Here is a 26,101-nt window from a genome sequence, read left to right on the forward strand (position 1 = left end):
AAACCAAACCAAACCAAACCAAACCAAACCAAACCAAACCAAACCAAACCAAACCAAACCAAAATGATGTACTTAGGAACATACAATGTAGCTCCAAAGATGTCTTCATCATATTCCTGTTTACCTTGAAGGCTTAACACTAAAACTGTCCATTAGTATGTTAATCTCTAGAAGTTGAGCAAAGAATAACCCTGCCCCCTAATTAAATTAAAAGATTCTTTTCGGGCAGTGGTGGCACACCCCTTTAATCCCAGCACTTGGGAGGCAGAGGCAGGTGGATTTCTGAGTTTGAGGTCAGCCTGGTCTACAGAGTGAATTTCAGGACAGCCAGGGCTATAAAGAGAAACCCTGTCTCGAAAAACCAAAAGACGAACAAACAAAAAGATTCTCAAGACCTCACTTGTATGTCTTTACGAGATTGATTAGCAACATTCAAGCATAATCTAAAGAGTTCATTTAATTATCAGCCCTAGACCTTATTTTAAATGTAACTATGAACTTTCCTATTTATTTTTAACAACCAAATAAATAACCAATCAGAAAACAAGGCCTTGTAACTACCAATCAAATATCCACAGAACCAGTTAGATATTGGGGGGTTGGAGGTGTACCTACCTTCTTTTCCAGTCTATCAATTAATTTCTGGAGTCTGTTTATCTGGGTCATCCACTGGTTGTCTTCTTCTAACAATGCTTGGCAGGAAATCACAAAGGCAGAGTGTTAAATTTTTAAGAATGTTGATTGTTTAGTTATCTATCTTTTCACCCTGAAGGAAGAATGTTGTGTCACTGACTATTTAACACATCCCTAAAAGTCTATCCTATGAGCGATTTCTAAGTACCCAGCTCATAGAAATCCGTGCATCACTGGCTTCACTCACAAGCCTCCCCTGCTCCTTTAAAAAGTTTCTTTTTAGAAAAATATTGTGTACCGTACTAGCCTGTAAGGCTCAAGAGAACAGATCTTGCTGAGCCCTTTTTACAATCCAATAAAATACTTTTCTTTGGAAAAAGAAGGAAAGCCCTGATTCTAAACTCATCTGTAAGGCAGGGGCAGGAACAGATAAAATCAGTCTCTTGATTTGGAGTGGTGATGCAAAAGAAGTGTAACAGCAAGTTGGCTGGTGTTCCCTTTCCCACTGACTAACCTGGGAACACAAGGACCCTTTAGTCATGGCTTAGAGGTGCAGAGTGTAAACTGGAGCCTGTTGTTCTATATCCTGTGTATGAAATATACTTATTACATATATGTATATGATGTATATGTAATATTTATACATATTTCCATATGAAATACATATGAAGTACATATGGAAATATGTATAAATGTGGGTATATATATCTGCATATCTGTTACCGTGTAAGATACGTTATACTGGCAGAATGTTGTTCTGTCTCAGCTCACTGAGAAGTGGCTTTAAAAGTAGGATTGCCCTCCCTCCTCATTTCAGCCGCAAGCATGTTTGCTTCAAAGTGTCCTCTAAGACTCCTTGTCTGGGGACGAGCAGGCTTTCTAACTTTCCAGCAGGGAGGAACTAGAACAACAGAACAACTCAAGTGTAAGTACATTATACCCCTGAGAGGTGCTAACAGGTAAAGCATTGCCAATAAGTGTTATTATTGTTTTCCCCCATAATATAAGAGGGCCTGCAGTGAAAAAGAGAAGCCAGAACTTCAGATGCAGGAAGCATATCCATGAAGAGAAGCTCAACTGTGAATTCCACGTGATGACCAGTTTGATGACTTCATCTTTAGATGTTGCTATTTGTTCTTTTACTTAGAAGCCTCACCAAAGTGGGTACTCTACTGGGGCTATTCCTGAGCAACTCCAGCTGGCTGCCTTAACAGGGCTTCCTTAGTCAGTTTCTGTGGGATGTCTTAAGAGCTTGTTTTGATAATATTCTCTTTCTTCCCCCTCTCCTCACCTTCATCTCTGTCTCCCCTCTCCCTCCCCCTGTCCTCTCTCTCCTTATTCTTTTACTTTGGCTTGTTATTTTCTTGATAAGCTCATTTGAAATCCAAAATATGGCTATTATAGACCATTTTCTAGATTATACAGAAAACACCACTTGAAACATTGTGTAAACACTGCTTGTAATATCACTGTAACTATTATTATAAAAAGATGTAAAGGAAGATATGGTCTGAGACCTTGCATGGGCATCCTAGCTTCCTATGTGCTGATGACAGCTCATTCTAGATGTCTCACACGTGCTTGTCGAAGTTATATTAGTTACTCTTCCTTCAAATGAGGGCAATATTGAATTCACAGCTCCAAGTCTTGGTTTAGCATAGAGAGAAGTAGAATCAAGACTTAAATGATAAAGAGGTACTGTTCCCATACAGAAATAGCACAGTAAATCCCATTAATCTTTAAGACTGCAAAAGTAAAGCATAGTGATTTCTATCAAAAAGTACTTTTGTATCTGTCTTTCAGAAGGAAGAAATGCGCCAACAAATTATAAAGTAAAAAACAAAAAACATTGGCACTGCACCAAAGAAGTGGTATTAGAAATGAATTTAAAGAAAACACTTTAGATACAAAACCCAGTATGTTTACTTTTTAATCAGCAAATTAAGAAGCAATTTCTAAGCTGAGTTGTTGCTTACAAAGATTTAAGAAGAATCAAAGTCCCTGGGAACTATATAGCTTCGTCTATGCCTTCCCATCCAAGCACTAACCAGGCCTCTTCCTACTTAGCTTCTAAGATTAAAAGTGATGGATACATTCAGGATAGCATGGTCATAACTAATTTCTCTATTTGTTCTAAAAATATCATATCTATCTGTCTATCTATCTATCTATCTATCTATCTATCTATCTATCTATCTGGTGTGTGTGTGTGTGTGTGTGTGTGTGTGTGTGTGTGCAAGCACATATGTGTATGTATGTACAGGGGAAATTCATGCATTTCAAGGCATGTATGTAAAAGTCAGCTGACAACCTGTGGGAGTGGGTTTAGCTAGGGGGTTTGACTTTCTACCGCGTGGATTCTGAAGATCAAGTTTAGCAAACACATTTACTCCTGGAGGTATCTTACTGGCTCTGTGTTTTCTAAATGGTTAAAATGGAAATTCTATAATCTATGTTTGTCCTTGGGAACCAAGCACTGCCATTTTCCGGCCATGAAAGCAGTCTGTTATCTGGTGTCTGACTTCTTGCTCTTTTTTTTTTCCACAGTTCCTGTGGAAGTCAGTAGGGGCAACTTTGTACATCTCTTGCTTCTTTGAGGGGCATAGTTTTCTTCTTCATGATTAGTAGGCTTGGCATGTGACTTATTTGGCCAGTGGAAAGTTAGGTGGCAAGACTAACATTGTAGTTTAAATGTATTTATATAATTTTTGTCTGGCTGCTTGTACTTATGACATCTACCAGGAGGCAAAAATATTTTGAGTGTTACTTATTCCAGGTGAAGCTACACTAGGAGCACAGAACTTAGCCTAGAGCCTGGCTTATAATATTCAAACCTCTGCCTACCATACTCATGAGGAACAAAAAATATTTGTAGTTGTAACTATTGGGCTTCTTTGACAATAAAAATGGGCTAATAGTCCATATGATCATAGACAGATCATTTTCTATTCTGAGCATTGTTTTTTCTGAGTGATCTGGAAGAATGTGGTTACACATTTCCATTGTGTAAGGATTTGGGATAGAATAAGGCTGTTCAAAAGTGTGCTTCGACATCTTCCAATCAAGTGGAATGTCCTTGAAATGCTTGAAGTATTTGTGTTAAAATGTTAATGCACTGATGTGTTCAAGTGCAGATGTGTTTGCATACATTCATGTTTACAATAGTTACTTGAATATTGGGCAAACATAAGCTCGCATATTTCAGAATGATTTTACAATAACTGTAAATGTTATAGTTAAAATGTAATACTCAAATCAGTCAGAATTAGCCTGACAAGCATTATACGAACTCACAATCTTCAGAAGCCTCATCTAAGGCTAATCCTAAGATTTTCCTAGATGAGTATATGGTACACACTTCAGGTGACTTGGAGAGGGACAAGGAGGTACGGGGTGGAGGAGCAAGTTCAGAGCTAGGGTGCCCCACAGTGCACGTGTCTTGGGAACTGCTGGCTAGAGCGATTTCTGCTGTGTCCATCTCTCTGTGAGCCATCCAGGCACATCTGCTAGGATTGGATGGGACTGCCAAGAGGGTACCTCCTCACTTCCTAATACTTGGCTTCTCCTCAGTTTCACAGGCATTTGGTAAAAGGGAAACATTCCAGGCTTCTGCTTTTAATCTATCCACATGATGAGGAAGAGCATCGAAGTCTGCTTACCTGGACTGCTGACATTGAACTGCGGGCTGTTGGGGGAGAAACTGTTGTGTCTCTGGACTCGGCGGCTGGATCGCTTTCCAGGCCATTGAATGGACAGGACTTCTGGCTTGGATGGCCCTTGCCTAAAACAAGAGCCAATATTGAACTTTACTGTCAGAGCTTCAGTATCTTCTCCTAGGATGAGATCCTAAAGTATCAATGACTAAGGGTTCCTGGGATATTTAGTGAAATGTGGAAGAAACACTGCCTGCAAACATGCTCTGGATAGACAGGCACGTTGTTACTGTAATATCCAAATGAAAGGATGAGAATGTTCCAGGTTTTCATTATTAAAATTAAGCCCAAGTAAAATTTAGTTTGTAACCTAACCTATCTTTCTATCATTGGCCAAGTCTTTAACAGAAATAAAATATGTGTTCATGATGTGTAGTGTTTTGCACCAATTTGAGAATAGCTATGGAATTTTCTTTGGTTGATTAATATTTTACATTTTTGTTCCAATCTACTAAATTTAAAAAAGCCAAATAACTGAATCTTCCTCCTCCCATGCCCAGATGTGCCTCCACTCCTTTTTCATAGACATTTCTTTTTTTTTTTAAGATTTATTTATTTATTTTATTTATGAATTTTTCTACCATGGAGACCTTATTCACTTGTCCTAGTATCTGTGATACAGGAAGATACTCTTCACTCTACACAAAGAGAAATATCAACCCAGTCACAAAATATTTGATTTGTAATGATGTCTTTCCTACAAGTTATACTAGGGTAATGATGGCACAAAGCTTGTGGGAATAACCAACTAATCTCTGAGTGACTGAAGTCTCACTCTGTGAGATGGAAACTATTCCTAATAGTGGGTGACCAAGAATTTGAAACTAGATAGTCTAGGGCCATAAGGTCAAATACTACTGTTCTTTAAAAAATGTGGTGATAAATGACTCCTAATGACATTCTACTATTCTCATAGATCAGTTTCTTGTTCAGTCATTATCAGATGCTCCCTCCTTCATAAGATGTGAGCAAATACAGAGAGACCCACAGCCAGACATTATGAGGAGACTGAGAGACCTTTGAACACTCAACTCTAGACCAGATGTCTCCATCAAATCCCTCCCATCAGGCCACAGGGAACCCCGTGAAAGAGGAGGCAGAAAGAGTTTAAGAATCAGAGGGGATGGAGGACATCAAGGAAACAAAGCCCTCAAAATGAACATGAGCAAAGTTCAGATGAACTCACAGAGACTAAGGCAGCATGGTCCTGCACTAGTCAGAAACGGGTCCTCTGTTTATATTTTAAAACTTCCAGTTTACCATTCTTATGAGATTCCTGAGTGTGCAAATGAGTGGTCTAGTTTTCTTGTGCCTTCTCTTGGGCTCTCTTCCTTTTGTTTGTTTTGTCATCTGATTCCAATGTGTTAGTTTTTGTTTTATTTTATTAAGAGAGAAAGATTGAGAGTGAGAGAGACAGACACATGCATGCACACACACACACACACAGAGAGAGAAAGAGAGGGGGGGGGATTGAGGGAGGGAGCACTATGCATTCCAATCCCCAGAGTATATCCTTTGTCCTGTCCAGACGTCCTGGATTCCCCTCTCTTAGAATGTCTGGGCACATCATCATCATCTGTAATATTCTGAGATATTACATATTAATATCCTTAAAGATATTACATATTGTATTCCTTAAAGTTAGATTTTTTTTTGAAAACATCTCATTATAATGAATTCTTAGTCTAATTTACCAGGCGGAAGACTCACACACTTGTTCCAAAGCTTTTCTTGAGTTATTCTTTTGATAATTTTCTCCCTTGTTCTTTTCCTAGAATTTATATTTTACAAACATTAGATCTTTTAAACTTACTTTCTCGTTTTTCATCATATATTTTCTTTCTTGCTACTTTGTAGAGACTTTATTATAATTTTATATTAAAATATTCCCTAAGGAATATTTTACACTTTTACACTTTTACACTTTTACAATTATAAGTTTGGATGTTTGAGACAAATCTCCTTCATATGCTGCAGATTCTACTTCCTTTAGCAACAAGTTTACCTTTTGATGGGTCTAGTTCTTTTGATCTTTTTTTTTTCTGTTCTCAGAATTGTTTTATGATGGCTAAAGAAACTACACTTTTGCTAGGGTTCCATCTTGGTATCTAAGAGCTGCTGGTTTCTGACCCAAGCTCCTAAAAGACAACTTGCTGACACGCCCAACCCCTTGAGCTCTGCCCAGCAACCATAGCTTGTTCTTGCTATGACTAACTATTAGTTTTGGCCTCTATAACTTGCATGTGCAGACACTCAAGGACTATTTTGTGGTCAATTTGACCATCTAATCTTGACAGAGCAGAACAGCTCTTGTGGTTTCTCCTTTAAGAACCATTCTGTCACCTGTTTCTGTACTGCATGTCTTTGATTTGGGTTAGAGAACATTGCCCTGCTAGAAGTTTTAATAAATCTGGCTAATTATAATCTGAGTTAAGTCTGATGGTGGTCCCAAACTCTGTAACAGTTTCCGTTTCTTCTGGTTTTGTGCTTGCTTTGTGCTTTCTGTTGCTCCACCCAACCCTCGACATTCCAGAGTGAGGACTTACAAGGCAGGTTGGCATTTTTGTACTCATTGCCGTTAGCCAAGTCACATCTTCCCATCAGAGTCTTTACACCTGTTCATAGGCGTGACTATGACTTTCTCTTAGACTAATCAGATCTTCTGCTGAAGTGTCCCCTAACTTAACACTTTGAGCCCTGATATCTGTAACCTGGAAATGGCTTACAAAGCGGGTTTAGACTACCTGGTCAGGCTGAAGGGCTTCACTTAGTGTCTCATCTTCATCTTTGTAGCCTGCCCCTGTGGTACCTGGTTCACACTTGTTGACCTCTAAGCTTCTCCTGACTTGGAAGGGCAATCACTGCAAACCTCTGGTGGAGATTCCCACAGTACTGTTTCAGTTCACTGCCAGTTCCTCATGGCTCCGTCATGAATCCTCCAGCATCTCAGGGTTCTTTGGTCTCATCACTGCATAACTTCCTCTCATACAGTGTGTGAGAGCTGCTTTCCCAGGACTTTTAAATCACTTTACATTCTTCTAGTTTAAGATTTTGAGTTTCTAGTTTGGGGGTTGGGGGTGGCGTGGGGCTTTTCTTCCCTTCACAACTCTTTTATCCAGGCTTTTTAAATGTTAACTTTGAAAGTTTAGGCAGAGAACAACAACAGAAACATGTATCTAGTATCAGATGTATCTAGTTTGCAATAAATATTGGAAGACATTCCAATAAGTATTTTCTCTACGGATTTTCCTACAGCATAAGTTTCATGCTTTGGTGACACAGCAACAGAGCTGCTTTGTCCAAACTAGGAGATCATAAGCCATAGGGCGATTTGTAATCACTTGTGGTGAAACTAAAGTCTTTCCTATCAATACTAGACAATGATCAAAAGTCAAGAAATTGCTTCCAAGCTTGAGGGACTTATTTTATCCCTGCCCATAGAAGAAGCATGGAAAGAAGACCTTACTTAAAGATTCCATTCTACAAGGAAATCCACACATAATTGAACTGTGTTTCATGGAGCTTGTGAGGAGGAGGGTTTACATAATAGCCCTGGGGTCCTCTCCAGGGTACTTTTCACATCTCAAAATGACGTCTTTTGCCACTGGCTATTAGGCTTTTTCAAAAGACAGGGAATTAAAGTGGCTCCCACTTAGCCAGTTTGCCTGAGCAGATACAGAGACGGTATGAAATGCCATCTGAGAATCTCACCTCGCTGACATTCCAGCTGTGCATATCCCCCTCTCCAAAATTGCCACTTTCACATGAATGGGTACAGACATTATGCTCAGCCCAGCATGTCTGATTCATTATTGCAGGATGAACGATGTTGTGTGATTCTGCCTGGGGCTTCTAGAAGGAAGAGATGATTTTTCTAGATTTCATCCTTCTCAACAAGTCTGTATCCCTTGGTTTCATAAGTATTAAATTCTAAAGTAATATGGATGCTGAAGGGGAAGAAAATGATTATGGCCCTGGGAATTTTAATGAAACCTATAGCTCACAACTCTTGACTATGTAAGGAATCATGGAATTCTCTTTTTTGATATTAAAAATGAAGGAGTTTGGTAAATCTTGTTTTGGCTTCTCTTTATTTTGTTTTTTTCTCACACAGATATGTACTATATATAGTTGCTAGACTAATTTCCTTTAAGCCTTGGTTTCATTAGATTGGTCTTTTATAACCACTGGCAACAACCTATGATATAATTAACTCCCAATGCATCTGGCTAGCTAAAGGAGGAGTGGAGATGGGATGGGGGGGTTCTAGGGAGGTGAAATGGGGAAAGAGGATGGCATCTGAAATGTAAATAAATAAAATATCCAATAAAAAATAAAAAGAAAAAAAAGATCTCCCAGATAGCAGATGGAGTGGCCTCCTCACTGTCCCTACCGCAGTGCTCTTCTCTTGGGTTCACTCCCATTCATTTGGCTCTGCTCATTTAACACATGGAGGGGGAACGATGTGAAAGCCCTAACATCCAGAAATGGTAAGACTGATGGGGAAGACAAATAAGGACAAAACTGAGATAGTTAAGTGGGAATACAAGGCACAACTAGAGCACTCGGTGGGGGACATAGAGGCTTTATAGATAAAGAATTGTGGAGTGACAAAAAAGGTTGGAAAAGCTAGCTAGATGACAGGTATCCAACATGGGGTGGGCTCAAACACACTCCTCCAATACAGAATATCATCTTGCCTCTCAAAATTGTCCTAAAGATCCAGTTCAAGGCTTCTCAGCCTAGGAAGCTATGCCAAGGTTGTTTTGATTGACATTCTGGGACAGGACAGACTCCCTCTTACTGTTATTTTGTCATGGGTACTGGTACTGAGATTTCTGTAGGAAGGCATGACCCTTGGAAAGAAGACCTAGCCTTTTAGTTTAGGGCTAATAAATGCTTCCTTCTGAACCACCAGAAACTTCATAATGGATATAATGGGCACTGACCCATAGTAGTGTACTTTTTCTCCATACTTTAAACATTAATTTACCCAGAAACTCCTGAGGGTGTCTTAGAATGGGGTTAGGCTGGACATCTCTAGATGCTTCCGTCAAATTCTGTATCACAGTACTCTCCACACTGTCAGGAGACCTATAACAGTTCCCATTATTCAAGCAGTTTTGGAGCTATAAATCTAGAAGTAAACGGTTCATTAATCCTCTGATGTCTTCTATTTTTCTTAAAACTCCATATTATTTTGTTCCTTCCCATTAAACACAGATGCTGTGCAGCTTCTGGTTGCAGGCAAAAGTTGAAAGCAAGCCTAACACACAAAAACCAATTGTTCATTAAACATTTGCTGTGGGTGTGTGGTGCTGGGTATGGCCTATGATAACTACAGAAGGGAAAAAGAGAATCCAAGCATGAAGAGGGGGAGGCAGAGCCGAGGCTTTTCTAAGTCTCCTCTCAGGTGGGAAATGATCGATTATAAAAGAAAAGAATTTAGATCCATGAGATCTAAGCCAAAGAAGTAATAAGGACCATCATTTTCTCACTCAGAACATGAAATCAGTTTCACTGTGCTTCAAGACATCTAGTTATCATTTCAAACTGGAAGAGGTGGGTTGCTGTTTTCCTGAAGTAAATTTGGAATGGAATCACCCAACACAGTGAAAAGAAAAGTGAGTGTTGACGTTGCTCAGACCTATTGAAGGATGTAATCCAGGGTTCATAGGCTACACCCTAGATCCATCATTGGCACATGACAGCCTTCTTCTGTTGTAACCTGGGAGTGCCTATTCTTCTGACATTGTACACATGGCTGAAAATTCTATAATATGGAGGTGTCTTGATAATCATCTTTCCATTAATCTGTTCAGAAAAATTAGTCTTACAGGATAAATTATGACCATTTTGTTCAAAACACTTTACCACATGGTTCCAAGAGCAAAGGTTACATAAGGCATATCCAGGACCTTAATGTGACATATCAACAAGAGCAAGAATGTTGCCCTTGTCAATCTTGCAAGACACAAACAATGTCAGTTGAGTAACATACCAAGTGGTTTGAGTCATCCTGATATTGCTTTACCAGGCTTCTCTTCAGCAACAGTGCCTCTTTTATGTTCTTAATTTTCTTCTTAGTGATATACACTGGTACCATTAGCTTTTAAATCTTTCATCACCCACGCTCCTCCATTTTAAAAGTAATCTGTCTTGATAATTAATGCCACAATCTTTCTAATATAACCAGGATCATCGACCTATTAAGACCTTTCTGATCACTGCCACGTTTTCAAATTATACTAATTTTGAATACCAGACCATGGGATTAAATTCCACTGTGCCATATTTAATATTTCACTCTTTAGAAACCCACTGACAACTTATTTCCTTCCCTCTATGTTTATCGTGTTGTACCTTTTACAGTTTAGTTTTGGTATCTGTGTTTTATGTATGTAATAAGTTTTAGCTCTTTAAGAATTAACATCTTGTTAACTATATATTAATATTATCTATATTGTTTTTAAATTCTTCTCTACATACTAAAATTTTAATTCACATTTGCTGAATAAATGACAGGTAGTATAATAAGAGGTGAGGTTTCTTTTTCTTTTTTTCATAGCAAATAGCCTAGGGAGGTCCTTGGCATTTCTTAAAATCCATTAATTCAGCTTTCTCTAGAATAAGCAGAAAAACCCCTCAACTGCTTTCCCACGAGTATTGCATCATTGGAGATATGGAAAACATTAGCTACCTTTCTTGACGGGTTTGCTCTTCAGTAGTTTCCATGGCACATTCCAGAGAGTTCTGGAGAGACTGCAACTGATTCAAGGTCTCTTTCAACAAAAATCGAGTGACAAATTGTTCCAAACTGGAGGCTTCTTGGTAGTCCTGTGGGTTACAAAACAAATGTAATTAAGAGTTTGGTAGTTTGGTAAGAGACAAACATTCAGGGAACTATTTTTTTCCCCAAGTACCCGTCAGTCTCAGACTAATCCTGAAAGGGAAAATGGAGAGGAAAGAGTTGTTAGCCTAGAAGTCTGAGGTAGGACTCTGTCCACCTGCCAGGGGCCAAACTTAAAAACTCATTAGACTATATCGCTTCTTATTGTACCTGCCTCACATTTAGCAAAAAGGACAAACCTTTGGCATTATTAAGTAACAGATTAAGTATTAGATTAATTAAGTATTAGATTAATTAATAGATATCCATGGGAAAAGAAACATTTTCTGGAAAAGAATGTCAGAGTGTAACTGACTTGCTTTGTTCTGTTTCATGTAAATAATAACCACAGCATCATATATTTTCTTTTTTCACTCAAAAATATAGTTGTGCTTCAACAAATGCCTTAATTCATTCTTGATACATGTATCATGCTTGATCTGTATTTCAGGGAAGACAGAAGTTAGGTATAGTTATTTTAAAATTTGGAAAATGTTAGGCTTGGAATATTTAAAGTTTAATCAATCTTTTCAGTCTGCTCAGCAATGTTAAAGACTGTCTGCAGCTAACTTGTATCACAAGAGTTCCACGTAGCCCACCAACCACAACTGACTTGGGCATAGCAGTGCCACTTGCTTCTTATGGCAGATGAGCAAGCTCTAGATCAGTGGCTCTCAACCTTCCTAAGGCTGTGACCCTTCAATACAGTTCCTCATGTTATGGTGATCTCCAACCATAAAATTATTTTCATTGCTACTTCATAATTGTTATTTTGCTACTGTTATGAATCATAATATAAATATCTGATATTTCCAATAGTCTTAAGAGACCAACATGAAAGGGACATTAGACCCCCCCAAAGGGGTTGTGATTCACAGTTTGAGAACCATTGTTCTAGCTAGTACTAGTTCCACTCTGTAATGTCTCAGTGAGAACCAAGGAAGAAAGCCAGGTTATAGTTAAAACTTTTAGTAACAGTGAATACAGAGCCTGAACTGGACATCTCCTGTAACCATACAAGGCTTATAGTGGAGGGATTGGGACACCAACCCAGCCACAAAACCTTCAACCTATAATTTGTACTGATTGCAAGATGTGCTGGGGTAAAAATGGAGCAGAAATTGTGGGAGTGGCCAGCCACTGACTGGCACAACTTGAGACCCATGCCAGGAGAGGGAGCCCATGCCTGATACTACCTATAAGGCCAAGGACAAGAGGTTGTATAACCCAGAGATGTAGGATAGAACCAAATATGACTGGCAAAAAAAAAAAAGCCAATGAAAGAATCTCTAATCATATTCTGCTATTCTCATAGACAGGAACCTAGTAAAACAGTCACCAGAGAGGCTTCATCACACAGCTGATGGGAACAGATGCAGAGACCCACAACCAAACACTAGACGGAGCTTGGAGAATCTTGCCAAAGAGGGGCAGAAGAGATTGTAGGAGCCAGAGGAGTCAAAAGCATCACAAGAAAACTACCCACAGAATCAACTAACCAGGACTCGCAGAGGCTCTCAGAAACTGAAGCAATAATCTTGGACCCTGTACAGGTCTGAGCTAGGTCCTCAACATATATGCTACAATCATGTAGTTTGATGTTCTTGTAGGACTCCTAACAGTTGAAATGGGGTTTTCTCTGACTCTTTTGCCTGCTTTGGGAACCCCTTTCCCATTATTGACTTGCCTTTCCAGCCTTGCAGCTTTGATATGAGTGTTTGTGCCTTGTCATACTGCAACTTGATATGCCAAGTTTGGTTGATATCCCTAGGCCTGCTCTTTTCTGAAGGGAAATAGAGAAGGAGTGGATGAGGGCAGGGGAGGGGGAGAGGACTGGGAGGAAAGGGAGGAGCAGAAAATGAGGTCAGAATGTAATATATAAGAGAAGAATAAAAGAAGAGGAGGAGGAAGATGGAGGAGGAGGAAGAAGAAGAAGAAGGGGAAGAAGGAGAAGAAGAGGAAAAGGAGGAGGAAGAGGAAGAAGAAAAAATTTAAGGTGGTGGTGGCTGCAGCCAGGTTAGCAGGGCTGAAATGTCAACAGAGTCTTTTTTCAAGTTACAAGAAACCAGCTAAATCTTAGTTTTTAGCTTCTTGGTGCTGTGGCTTGAATCTCATTGGTCCTTACAGGCATGCTTTGAATGAATGTGTTTCCCAACTGGTAGAGTTACTTTAAGATGTTGTGTAACCTTTGGGAGATGAGGACTAAGTCTATTTGCTCTGTCCCTAAACAGAGTGATATGTTATTTTATCATATAAAATGCAAAGCCAAGAGGAGTAAAGTGACAAGATGCTGCCTTGAGTCATGATATTCTGGGGAATTAGCAGGTATGGCTACAAATCCAAACAAAAGAAGTGTAGTCATTTAGCCTTTGGAACTTCACCTTTCTCACTTGCAAATCAGGCTAAATAAGTCCAGCATGTTTTACAAATTGAAAGTATCCTGTGCTTCTATGGATTCTAAATTATAAAATACTTGCTGGTGTCCTTCTGATATAAATTACCTCATTTTTTCCCAGTCCACAGAATAACATCATAGAAAATTTTATTTAGCAAATTTTCAATCATCAGTCTTTTGAAAAGCTTATAGTTGGAAATCCAGGAAAATGTTTTTTGTTTTTAACCCACTAACCAGATAGCCTTACTTAAAAATTCAAAACTGTCCTTAAACTCCATTTAATAAAATAAACATAAAATGCAACGTCCCCTGCTTACAATAGACACAAGAACTCTGGATAAGTTGCATCGAGTTAAAATACACACAATACCTCATTTGATCTCAGAGGTTCCTAAGCTTTGGAGCCAAAGCTTCACAGACTTTTTCTCCACTGATCTGGAAAGCATATTCATGAGGGAAAGTCTGATTCTCACCCGCAGTTGTTCTCATCTCACCAACACGCACATTACAAATAAAATTTATTAAAATGAATACAAGACACAATTGCACAGTCAGAGACTCTGCCAGCTCATCTGCATCTCAGCGTAAACTATGACTAATCCTGAGCAGGATGAAAGTTCACTCCCATCTGCAGACAGCACTGATCAGAGAAGACACAACACACTTAGTGAGCAATGGTCATGGTGCTGGCATTAGTTTTTTTTTTTTCATTTAAATGCTAAATATTTGTCACTGTCATGTCAGAGCTAGAAAAAGAAGAGCTTTGTTTTTTTAAGTTACTCAATGACAACACTTGGGCCATTTTTTCTTTTTGACTTTTGTTTCTTAGACACAGGGAATGGCAAAGACATTATGTTGATATTGTATTTTACAAAAATAAAAATAATTTTTATTATGTTTATATTATGTGACATTGTGCAATGAATTTAGATACTTTAAAAATACATATATGACATATTTTCATCAATTCATATCCCCCCATTTCCCACTCTTATCTGCTGCACAGCTTGTTTGGACCAACATATCCTCCTTCTGATTTCATGTCTTTAAAAACTCCATAGAGGTTTAATTCAGGTTGCTTGCGTGTGCATGGGTGTGGGGCTATTACTGGATCATGGTGACTTGCCAGTGGCCACACCCTCTGTGACTTCCCATCGTCTATCATATATTAACTGCCAATATTTCTTTTGCTATGGATGGGGCCTTATATGCTCCTCCATCACTATGCTGGAATGTTGGCGGGCTGGATCTTGTATAGGTACCTGTGGTTACTATGACTCATGAGTGTGATGGCATGCCATGTCCAGAAGACAGCGTTTCAGAGACTGTCTCCCTATTCCCTGGCTCTTACATGATATCCCCTGAGCCTTGGGGAGAGGGTATGATGCAGTGTTACTGTCTAGAGCTGACCATAAAACTAGACATTTAAGGGAAATTAAAATCAGACTTACTGTTGCTTTCCTATCATTGTTCCACCATAACAATACAGGCATTATTTTATACGCTCTTCCATGGCACCCTGGTGACACTCTATGATGACATCAGGAAGTGCTCTAACTGAGATGGGAGAGAATATTGGGCAGAAATGTCAAGAGCTTGACATTAACAAGGACGATAAGTGAGACAAGCCTTTTGGGGATTGAGGCTTTAAAACAGTTACTAAGGATTGCTGTTATGTGTCTCTCCTAGATATGAGAATCGGAAACTTGTTTTCAATTAAAATTTTAAACTATTCTTGTTCATACAAAGTAATGTATTTTACGATGGAATTTTCATACTCCCTCTCCCAAAGGTATTCCTTCTCCCTGCCCCTCAGTCCTTCCCTTCTGGTTTCATGTCACATATAATTCTAGTATCTTCTCTTTCTCAACCTCTCATTCCCTTGATATTTCACTCTCTCCTATATGGTCCCATTTCTAGCTTCATCATACACACACACACACACACACACACACACACATTGAAATCTATGTTATGCATATGGCATAGACCATGCAGTATTTGTCTTAAAGTAGGGCTACCTCATGACCACTCCTCGGCACATACCCAACTGATTCTGAGTCTGTACACCATGCTACACTATTCACAATAGTCAGGAAACAGAACTGATTGAGATGCTTATCAACAGATAAATGGACAGAGAATTACAATACATATACACGATGGGATTTCATTCAGCCACAGGAAAAACAATGAAATTACGGCAGCACTAGAGATCATTAAGTGAAAGATGAGCTAAGTAAAAGTAGACCTTGATGAGTAACATTTCTACTTGTCTTCCCAGGCTGAGCTCACTGTCTTCATAGCCTTTCCTGACTTGGAACCATCATTTATTTTCCCACAATCCTTTTCCCTTCATATTTTCTCTACGTGGGGAATAGGATTTGCCATTTTATATTGTAATCTCTGTCAAATCCTTAGGTGTAAACATTGTATCTTTTTCATCTGTATCCCGAGTGTTCAGAATAGTTCCTGGCTCATAGCAGCTGCCCCAGAAATGGTTAAAAACTATGTGACAAACAGGACACTGCATAAGGGCCTTGGGAAGCAGAAGGAATGTCTGAGCCCTGGGTGTTCTGGATGCTTGTAGTCACCAGCTGCCTTTTGTACATGTGTGGCTCTTGCTGTTTGTACATGCCACTGACTGCTTTGCCTGGCCATGTGGATCTTCTATAAAGGGAAATACAGCCTTGCTCTCAGCAGACTGTTTGTCCTCATTTCAGCTTTCAGACCATTTGTTAGTCTTCCATCCTTTCTCTCCTCTGCATCCCATGCTCCGAGACTGCAGACCCAGGTGGCTCACATCCAACCTCCTTCCTTTCTCCCACATACACACAGATGTTCCTTTGGAAGGCAGTGGCAAATAAGCAGATGGGAAGTTAAATAGATAACAAGTCGGAAAATGTCAAACCCTGGACCTCTCATTCCCAACAAATGTATTGAATGTGAAGAACAAAAAGGGATCTTTGCCTTCTTGTCTCCCCAGAAGGCTGGAGTGTTGGTATTTGGCACATATACATTTGAGCAAAGTGCAATATTTGAGGAATGAAGGAAGCAATTTCCAAGAATCTATAAAGCATGGGATAGCCAATGTATGAATACTAAGTGTCTAGATTCTTCTTTATTTTCAGACATTGTTCAGTTTTCCTGTTAGAAAAGGTTATGGAGAAATGAAAACTTACAGTATTTCTCAGATCGAAATAATATTTACTCAAGTCATTGGTAATTGTCACATAAATTGAATTATTGGGTAGATATTGTTTGTCACATACACTTAAAATTTCCATCTCTGCCTTTGGAAAGCCAAAATGCCAGCGTCTCAATTCCAGTTTTTCCCAGTGTTTGAAGCTAATTTGAAGATTGTGTTTCTTAGGGCACTGCCTGTGCATCTTAATTGCAAGATCATTTTTCAGCAAGTGAGTCCTGCACATCTGCATGACAGGATAGTGGAAAGCTCAGTTATTAACCCACTATGAGTCATCTCAGTTAAACAGACCAGCTAGATCATCAGACTTGCTTGTTTGTATTGCTGCATTTGAAACTTAATCATGTTAGTGGAATCCAGTCACAATGTCTCCTTGACGAGGACATCAGACACTATCACAGTTGGCAAGGCTACTGCTCTCTGCCTCTGAAACAAGGCTCCACAGCCCTCACTGCTCTTCTGTGAGACATTTTATTTTCAGACATCATTCAGTCTTCCTCTCTATTAGAAAGGTTACAGAGAAATGAAAGCTGATTGCATTTCTGAGATCTGAATAATGTTTACTCAAGTCATTGATAACTGTTACATGAATTAATTCATTAGGTGAAAATTGTTAGCCATTCATATAGCTTTGGAGGGAGGAAAGGAAATGATTTCAATATACTATGATCTTAAAAATAAAATAAATTCTAAAACAAAACAAAGAGGGAGTCTCTGAAGATGGCCACATGAGATCTATTCTGCCCTTGTGCCATTTGACAGATGTGAGAACTTACAAATGTGTTCCATCATTCAAAGTTCTCATAATGGTTAAGAATAGTTATCACAGTTTGCTTCAAGGGTCATGAAGAAAGCCACAGGAAGCGCATGTTGTGTTGTCTAGCTTGCAGATTTTGATTAATGTTTAAAATCCCTATTAATGTTATGAAGGAGGATGTCACAAATTATAGTAGGAGACACAAATTTTAAAACTACCTAAATGTATTTGCCACAATAATAGAATACATCAGAATTACAGTCAAGATAAACACACAGTTCACGTTTGATATGTAGTGGCTTTCCTATATAAACTAATTATTCTGGAGTTACTTATACCTGTATTTTCATTTAATATTTTTTTAACTTTCAAAAATCTATTGAAATATAATTATTCATTTCTTCCTCTTTCCTCTGTCTAAACCCTCTCACTTATCCTTCCTGGCTCTTTGTCAAATTCATGGCCTTTTTGCAATTAACTGTTACACACACCACACACACACACACACTCACACACACACATTACACACATGTTCAAACACTTATACTCATGCACATACTCAGACAGATGCTTCTAAATATATAAATACCACCGACTCAGTCTATATGAGTTTAATATTACTTTTACGTATGTTTTCAGGGCCTTATACCTACATTGTCTCCTGCATATCTTCTGCCTTGCTTGCTCTGACGTACACACATTTTATGTACAGATGTGGTATGCAGTTTTAAGCTGTGACATGTAGAATTGTCTTTGAGGAATATGCAGTACAAGATGTGGAGTTCTATGACAAAAGAACTCTGTGGAGTCAGTTACAAAGTCTTTATACTCTTGATTTGCCTTCACTAAGGATAAATACATGGAATGCAACTGATCAATCCAGCCATGATTCTAGCATCACCCTTTCCCTCCCCTGAATATTGTCTTTCATTTCCTTAGAATGAATGTCCCATAGTCCAGGATCTTTCCCGGATTTCTTTTATGTTTCTGATTTGACCATGTTTTCTTCTTTTCTTTCTAGAATATTAGATGTATGATTAAACTTGCTTGCCTTCTTAAGCAATGTGAGCCCAACTTTCACCAACCAGGTTCAGTCCCCTGTTCAGTATCACAGAAATTAGAAACCAGAGCACACAGCTGCGAGTATTGGGGGGAGGGGGATGGAAAGCCTAAGTCAGAAGGAATAAAACCACCAAATGACCATGCACAGTACCTAGATGATAAAAAAGAGGAAAAGGAGAAATACTTTAACAATAAAAAAAAAGCCAAGAAAAGAAACAAAGGATTATAAATGGAAGTGATTAACATGGAAGACAAGGACCAGTCGATCTAACAACAACGTAATTCAAAAGAAGAAAATCTGAATCCAGCAGAGGTATGGAACACAAGATTCTAGTGTTTAAGAGTGATTCCCTGAGATGTGGGTGGTGGTAGTACACACCTTTAATCTCAGTACTCAAGAGGCAGAGGCAGGTGGATCTCTATGAGTGGGGACCAGCCTGGTATACATAGTGAATTTAAGGACAGCCAAAGCTACACAGAGAAACCTTGCCTCAAAAAACAAAACAAAACAATAAAAAAAAAACAAAACAAAGCAAACAAGCGAAGCAAAAAAAGAGAATATTTCCCGGAAATAAAAGAGAGTAAGGGACTTGCAAAGATAAAGCAAAACTAGGGTGGTGGTGATACATGCCTGTGAAGTTTAGGCAGGAGAAAGAGAGAGAGAGAGAGAGAGAGAGAGAGAGAGAGAGAGAGAGAGAGAGAGAGAGAGAGAATTCTTTGTATGTATGCATCACACACATACACACACACACTCTCATTGTTTTCATCATCATCATCATCATCTTCTTCTTCTTCTTCCTCCTCCTCCTCCTCCTCCTCCTCATCATCATCATCATCATCAAACTCAGGTGTTGGGAGGTAGGGGGAATTTAGAAAAAGTGCCGGAGACCTGGGATAGGGGAGTTGCCCAGAATCAATGAGGGTGACCTTAGCTGTGACTCACAGAATCGGTGATATGGAACCTCAAGAGGCACCTCCTATAGCCAGGCAGCAACTCCACTGGAGCAATAGGGACACCATCCCACCCACAAAACTTTTGACCCGAAATTTATCCTGTCTACAGAAATGCAGGCACAGAGGATGGAGCAGAGATCGAGGAAACAATCACGCAATAACCGTTCCAACTAGAGACGCATCCCATGGGCAAGCACCAATCCCTAACACTATTAATGACAGTTATGCTTGCAGACAGGAGTCTAGCAAGGCTGTTCTCTGAGAGGCTCCACCAAGCAGCTGACTCAGACAGATGCAGAAACCCACAGCCAAACAGTGGACGGAGCTTGGGAACTCCTATGTAAGAGTTGGGGGAAGAACTGTGAGCCCCAAATAGGATAGGAATTCCACAGGAAGATCAACAGAGTCAACTAAGCTGCATCCTTGGGGCTCTCAGAGACTGAACCATCTACCAAAGAGCAAACACGGGCTGGACCTAGGCTGGCTGCACGTATGTACCAGATACGCACTTCCGTCTTCATGTGGGCCTTGAACAACTGGAGCCAGGACTATCTCAAAAGCTGTTGCCTGTCTGTGGGATCTTCTAGCTCAGCTGCCATGTTTAGCCTCAATGGGAGAGGATGTGCCCAGTCACACAGAGATCTGATACCCAGGTGTGTGGGGGTGAGTGGTTTCCAGCCTCTCAGAGGAGAAGGGGAGGAGGAAATAGGTGGAGAGATTGTGGGATGGAGTGACTGGGAGGGGGCAGCAGCAGTAAGGATGAAAAGTGAATAACTTTAATAATAATAATAATAATAATAATAATAGACAAAAGATATAAACTGCATATCAAACAAAATCACACCTTTCAAAATGCCATAGTTTTATGTTAGAAAAAATAGCAAACTATTTGTTTTTAAAGTAAATTTATCTCTGGTTTACAGAAAAAAATTGACTTCTAAGTTGAAAATCTTCCTGTGCCCCAGGGGCCAACAAATTGCCAACATTTGAGAAGTCTTGCATAACATTACTATGAATCCTTCTCAGGGATTCACTAAACCTCTCCTATATAGACATTCAGGACATCTAAAGAGTCTTTAAACAGTGATTATTTAGGTTCTAAGTACAGGCAAGCCATGTCTAGAAGTAAGATATGGGTTTTAGACAGTGGATTTTAGGCTCTGTGAACAAGGGATCGTATATCTGTCCACCAGACTATGCAAGCAGCCATAGAACCGTTTCCAATGAAAAGTCTGGCTGGGTTCATAGACCACATGCAATTGGTAGCTGGCAGAATCTGGCCAGGCCTGGACCTTGCTCACCCTGATTTCGGCATTCGGTGTCAAAGGCTGCTGTTATCAAAACACATGACCCACAGTCTGTGAGTGTTGATGAAAGGCACTATGAGCCCTGCCTTATCAAGTAAACCATTAGCTTGACTTAGAATTTGAAGCAAATACTGAGTTCAGAGGACCATCCTACCATAGCTAGGAACCAGTAACGCCTGAACTGCGAGCACGATTTTTCTGATCTGTTATAGATACATTGAGAAAGTGAACAAATAAAATAGATTGGAACAATCTGCAGTGATGTAACCGATACAAAATTCAGCATAATTCTAGTTTCCTGGACTGGGCATCCATTGTACAAAGTCACAGTGAAACTCAAGGATGTCGTGACCGTAGTGGGCAGTCACTGGTTATGCTCAGCGGAGGCCTGAGTACGACTGGGACAGAGCATGCGCAAAGACTGTTGTTGTCGCTGATAACCTTTTCTTTCTTGATCTGGGGAGGTGAGGAGTTGTTTCCAGAGCGTTTGCCTTAAAATCACTAGGCTCTCTACTTGGTTAGTTCTGCTTTCCTATTTTAGTTTCACCCAACAATAAAAAGGTCAAGATCTTTGTGAGACCCAATCTGGTAGAGATAAGCTATCTTCATTTATTTGAACAGCTTGGGAATAGACAGATATAGGCTGTAAAATATGGGACTTCTTGGCAGGCAGTAGGGCAAGAACGTGTGTAAACACTTCTAAATCAGTAATTCCTATCACTCCCCATATGCTATCTCTTCAGCGACTAGCCTACATTTCTCTGAATCGTAACACAGTACCAAATGGTGCTTTTTTTGGTACAAAGACTGCTGGCCTATATTCATACGTGTATTAGGCTCCACTTAGATTTGCTGTTTATAAAATATTACCTTGTTTTCTAGTAAATATAATGCTACCTTACTGCTCACACATTTTTTTTTTCCTTTGGTTGTCATTTTGAGCTCACAGAACAAGGATAAGACAAGGCTGAAGCAAACATAACCCCAAGGGCAAAAGCCTCTTCTTCAAACTCCCATTAATCAGCACGGCGTCAGATGGATACTACTATTTTAATCATGGTGCTATAATGTCTTCAGTTAACATGTCCAAGTCACTGAACTGCCAGACAGAAGTATATTTTGAAAATACCACATTTAATCTTTTTTGGTTCCAAGACAAATTATTCTTCTCTTTGATCTGAGTTTTGAGACAGAACAAATAATGAAGTATTAAAATATTGTGGGCATTCTTCAACACCATGGTGTGGGGGGGGGATAACAGATACATTTTAAGTACCTGAGAACCTTCCAAGTTTTGAATTCCACTTGTTCCTGTGGCCCAGCTGTGGAAAGAATGCTAGTATATTTCACTAAGGTTTTATTCACAAAAATAATAGCCACAAGAATAATTAACTTCTTCAAATGATAAATAGCTGATAATTTGGTCCAGTGGGACTTTGAACAAAACAAAATACATGGTACATTATATATAAAACATTATTAGTTATAAGATGAAATATTACTTTCATCTCTTTAGATTGTACCAGTATATAGTATGCTAAAATGGAGAACAAGATTTCTAATCAGAAAATGATAGTCCCCATATTTCGCTGCTAACTAGCAAGAGAGAACTGCGTATAAATTCTTCATTTTCAAAGTGAGTCACACACAGATTGAAGATACTTGCACAGGACAGGAGAACAAGGACATGTTTTCTCTGCTCCCCACTTTCAAAAGGCATCTAATTAAAACTCAGCTTATTGATGATTTCAGCAGACTCAGGAACTAGCAGAAACCAAAGGGCCTTGGTTGTCAAGTTATCAACGAGGGCACTGCTGCAGGAAAGCTTTCTGGGCTGTGAATAAATAACTCAAATGGAAAGAAAACATTTTCTAGATTGCAGTGGACCTTCTGTTTAAGCAGAGGGAGTGAAGAAGGAAGCAAAATTTCCCAAACACATGACTCTCCTGTAGAGAGACTGCAGTTCATCAGCCTTGGAGATTTTTCTCAGAAAAGTTACAGCTTTTAGACAATGGTTTATGAAAATTGATGCTATGTTGACTGTCTCCAGATCATCGTACATTTGTCTAATAATTTTGCTTCCTACTTTCATATTTGATGCAGACTTTCACAGAAAGTCTAATCAAAATTCACAGAAAGTGAATTAAGCAACTAAAAACCTTATTACTGAAAGGCAAACCTCAGACACGGTAAGAGTACTACATGGTCTGAGTGCCTACCAATATATTTTTTGTCACTGATACCAAGTTTAAAAAATATTTAGAATTATTAAAGAAAATTTATACTATTGAAAAAATTGAAGAAACTGAGGACAGAAGATTAATTCAGTTACTATATGAATAAGAAAAGCCATGTTTCAAGGTTGCACTTTGAGCTCCAGGCTCAGAGTATTACAGGGAAGATGATGAGACACAGGTGAAACCTCCGCAGTAACTAGATTATTTCATGCAAAACTATTCATTTTAATCAGAGGCTTACATCTTGCTCCTTTGCCATGGCAACAGGTGGAGAATCGTGGACTCAGGAGGTTAGGGTGATGATCTTCATTATGTTCAGAAGAGGCCCTGCTCCACGATAGTGATTAGACTGCAGTGAACTAATTGGAGTGTTTCTATTTAGGTCTGAGTAATATTTTCTGACCCTTGTCGAGGATAGGATGTTAAGCGGGGTGACAGACTTGACCATATTGCTTTCTCAAGTTTATGAGATGGTACATCTGGCTTGGTTTACATCGAGAATGAGCTGACTCTGTGCTCACCAGTTCCCACAGATCTGGGCAAGAGAAAAGGATTTCTTTGTCTTTTTGTCTCACAACAGAATGTTCTTCCCCTTTCCGGTCTATTTTCTCTTGTTACAGGCCCTCAACAGAGACCAGCATAGGGGATCTGTCATACAGGGTATGGCCATTCTATTGTGGCATACTGCCATTTCATGTGAGTGAGTCCGAACTTTCCTATTTCAATGTGTGAGAACCAGTGCTCTTGGAGAAACTACTGATTTGCTCAAGAAAATGAAGATTCTAATTCTAATAATGTAAATGCAGCAACACTCATTAAACCCCTAAAGAAAGAAAAGTGAAAGGTTTTATTATCGTGCTCAGAGATGGCGGGTCAGAATACCTTGTTTACTAACACTGTGTGTGTGTGTGTGTGTGTGTTTGTATTTATGTATACGTGTGTGTGTGTATGCTCATGCATGTGTATGTGTATATGTTGCTTGCAGTCATGAATGTATGTATGTGTGTGTGTGTGCACAAATGTGTATGAATGTGAAGAAGGCCAAAGGATGTTGAATATCTTCCTCAATTGCTTTTCTATCTTTTCTTGTGGGGTGGTGGTCTCTCACTAAGGCTGTAGTTCACAGATTCAGCTAGACTGACTAGCCAGAAAACCCTAGGGATCCTTCTTCCTTTGCTTCCTGAGAGCTAGAATGACTGGTACAAGCCTCTGCCTCCAGCTTTTTAATGTGGGCATTGGAACTCTGAGCTCAAGTCTTTGTGGAACAACAACTGATTGATCTCAGTTCTTAGCAATGCTTGTTATCATACTCAGGGTGCATCTGTCGTACATACTTTTCATTCTTGGTCACATATTTAGACTTACCACAATATTGGTAGTGGGCATAAAAACCCACTTAAATTATGGGTTGAAGTAGTGAGAAAGAAAGCCAGTCTAAATAAAAGCCGAGCACAAGACACCCTTATAAAAGTAAAACTTTTCATATAATGTTATGAACATTGAGGATAAGATTTGAGAGTCTCAAAGACCACATAGGCCCACATCTTGGTGTTGGTTTCGGTGTATATCTAACCCTTTCTGTGCTCCTCTCTATCTTAACATTTTTAACCTTCCTCCAGCTCAGATAAATTAGAGTTCCATTCTACTACCCACAGCAAGTTTTTGTCCACCTCTTGTTTCACGATAACAATGTATTCCCTAGAGGCTCATGGAAATTTATTTCCAAAGTCTTGTGTAAGATGTGGACTTTGGAAGGTGATTAGGATTATAAGGGACCACAAGAGTGAGACTTTCATGATGACATTAGTGACTTTATAGGAAATGTTAGCATGTATTCTGTCTGCCAGTTGATTCCCTGGGCCTCTTTACAGTGTAGCAAGAAGCCCCTTGTCAGATGCAGGGCACTGTGCTCTTGGATGTCCTGGTCTCCAGAACAATGAGCTACATAAACTTCTATTCTTTAGAAGTTACTCAGGTGTGGGTACATTGCCACAGCAAATGAAGACAGACTATGATAACTTGTTCAATGACCTGTACCCCAGTTCTTTCTCTCCTCAGAGTTATTTATGCTTTTAATGAAAAGTTTGAAGAATAGACTCTTAAGGACTAAAAAATCTTTAGAGGAAAAGAAAGAGTAAGTAGCTTCAGTATATGGTCCTGTACTGAATCAAAAGGAGAAAGAGACCTGCGAACCAGCATTTCTTACTCCCTGTTTCCCAGTTGTCCTTTAATGTGAGCTGTTGCCTCAAGTTCTTCCCAGCTTAAAGGACTGCACTCTCAAATCATGAACCAAAATAAACTCATTTTTTCTTAAGTTTCTTTTGTCAGGTACTTTATTACAGTAACAGGGCAACTAATATTGTCTGCAAATCACATTTATAAATAAGAACTATGGCAGCCATCCATATTCTTCAAGAGAGAAGATTCTAGAAGAGTTCCCTTACTAGTCTCTAGCCACATTCTCATAGCTATCCTTTACCAGGAACAAAGGCACAGTGCAGGCTCCTGCCCAATGTCACTTCTGCCTGATGTGCACTCTTCTTATGGTCTGGTCAAAATTTCCTGGAGGATCTTCCTTCATGCATGTTGGCCATCATTCTCAGGTAGCAGGTATGTATTCCAGTTGGAATGCTCTGCTATGCCCACAGTTCCTGATTCTCCCCTTCTTTCCTTTCCACAGGAGTTCAGGCTCTTCTTTCTATAAATCTGTCATGCTCATACGTAGTTCTATCTTGGCTTTGGCTTCAGCATCCCACAAGATTGGGGTAAACCTGGTATTCCATTACCATTTGCTACATCAGGTGAAGGAATCTCAGTTAGAATGAAAGAAATGAAATATTGTGGAAGGTGAACAGAGAGTTGATGAGACTAGATAATACCCAGTCCTTGACTCAGGGAGTGACTGGGAGTTGGGCTGGAAGATTGATGAAAATAATGATGTATATTTCA

At 39.3% G+C, this 26,101-nt stretch overlaps 1 protein-coding gene across 1 annotated transcript in view; it reads right to left on the reverse strand.

Moving 5' to 3' along the window:
• The window catches only part of Necab1 (N-terminal EF-hand calcium binding protein 1), a 140,657-nt gene that overhangs the window by 23,635 nt on the left and 90,921 nt on the right, over positions 1–26,101 (reverse strand). Inside the window, exons 6-8 of the mRNA XM_028780915.1 lie at positions 11,047–11,183; positions 4,293–4,414; positions 616–692 (exon numbers count right to left, since the gene is read on the reverse strand). Coding sequence (XP_028636748.1) covers positions 616–692; positions 4,293–4,414; positions 11,047–11,183 — 336 coding nt within the window. The remainder of the gene's footprint in view (positions 1–615; positions 693–4,292; positions 4,415–11,046; positions 11,184–26,101) is intronic.

Source organism: Grammomys surdaster, unplaced genomic scaffold (genome assembly GCF_004785775.1).
Source record: "Grammomys surdaster isolate TR1022 unplaced genomic scaffold, NIH_TR_1.0 97, whole genome shotgun sequence".
Taxonomy (NCBI): domain Eukaryota; kingdom Metazoa; phylum Chordata; class Mammalia; order Rodentia; family Muridae; genus Grammomys; species Grammomys surdaster.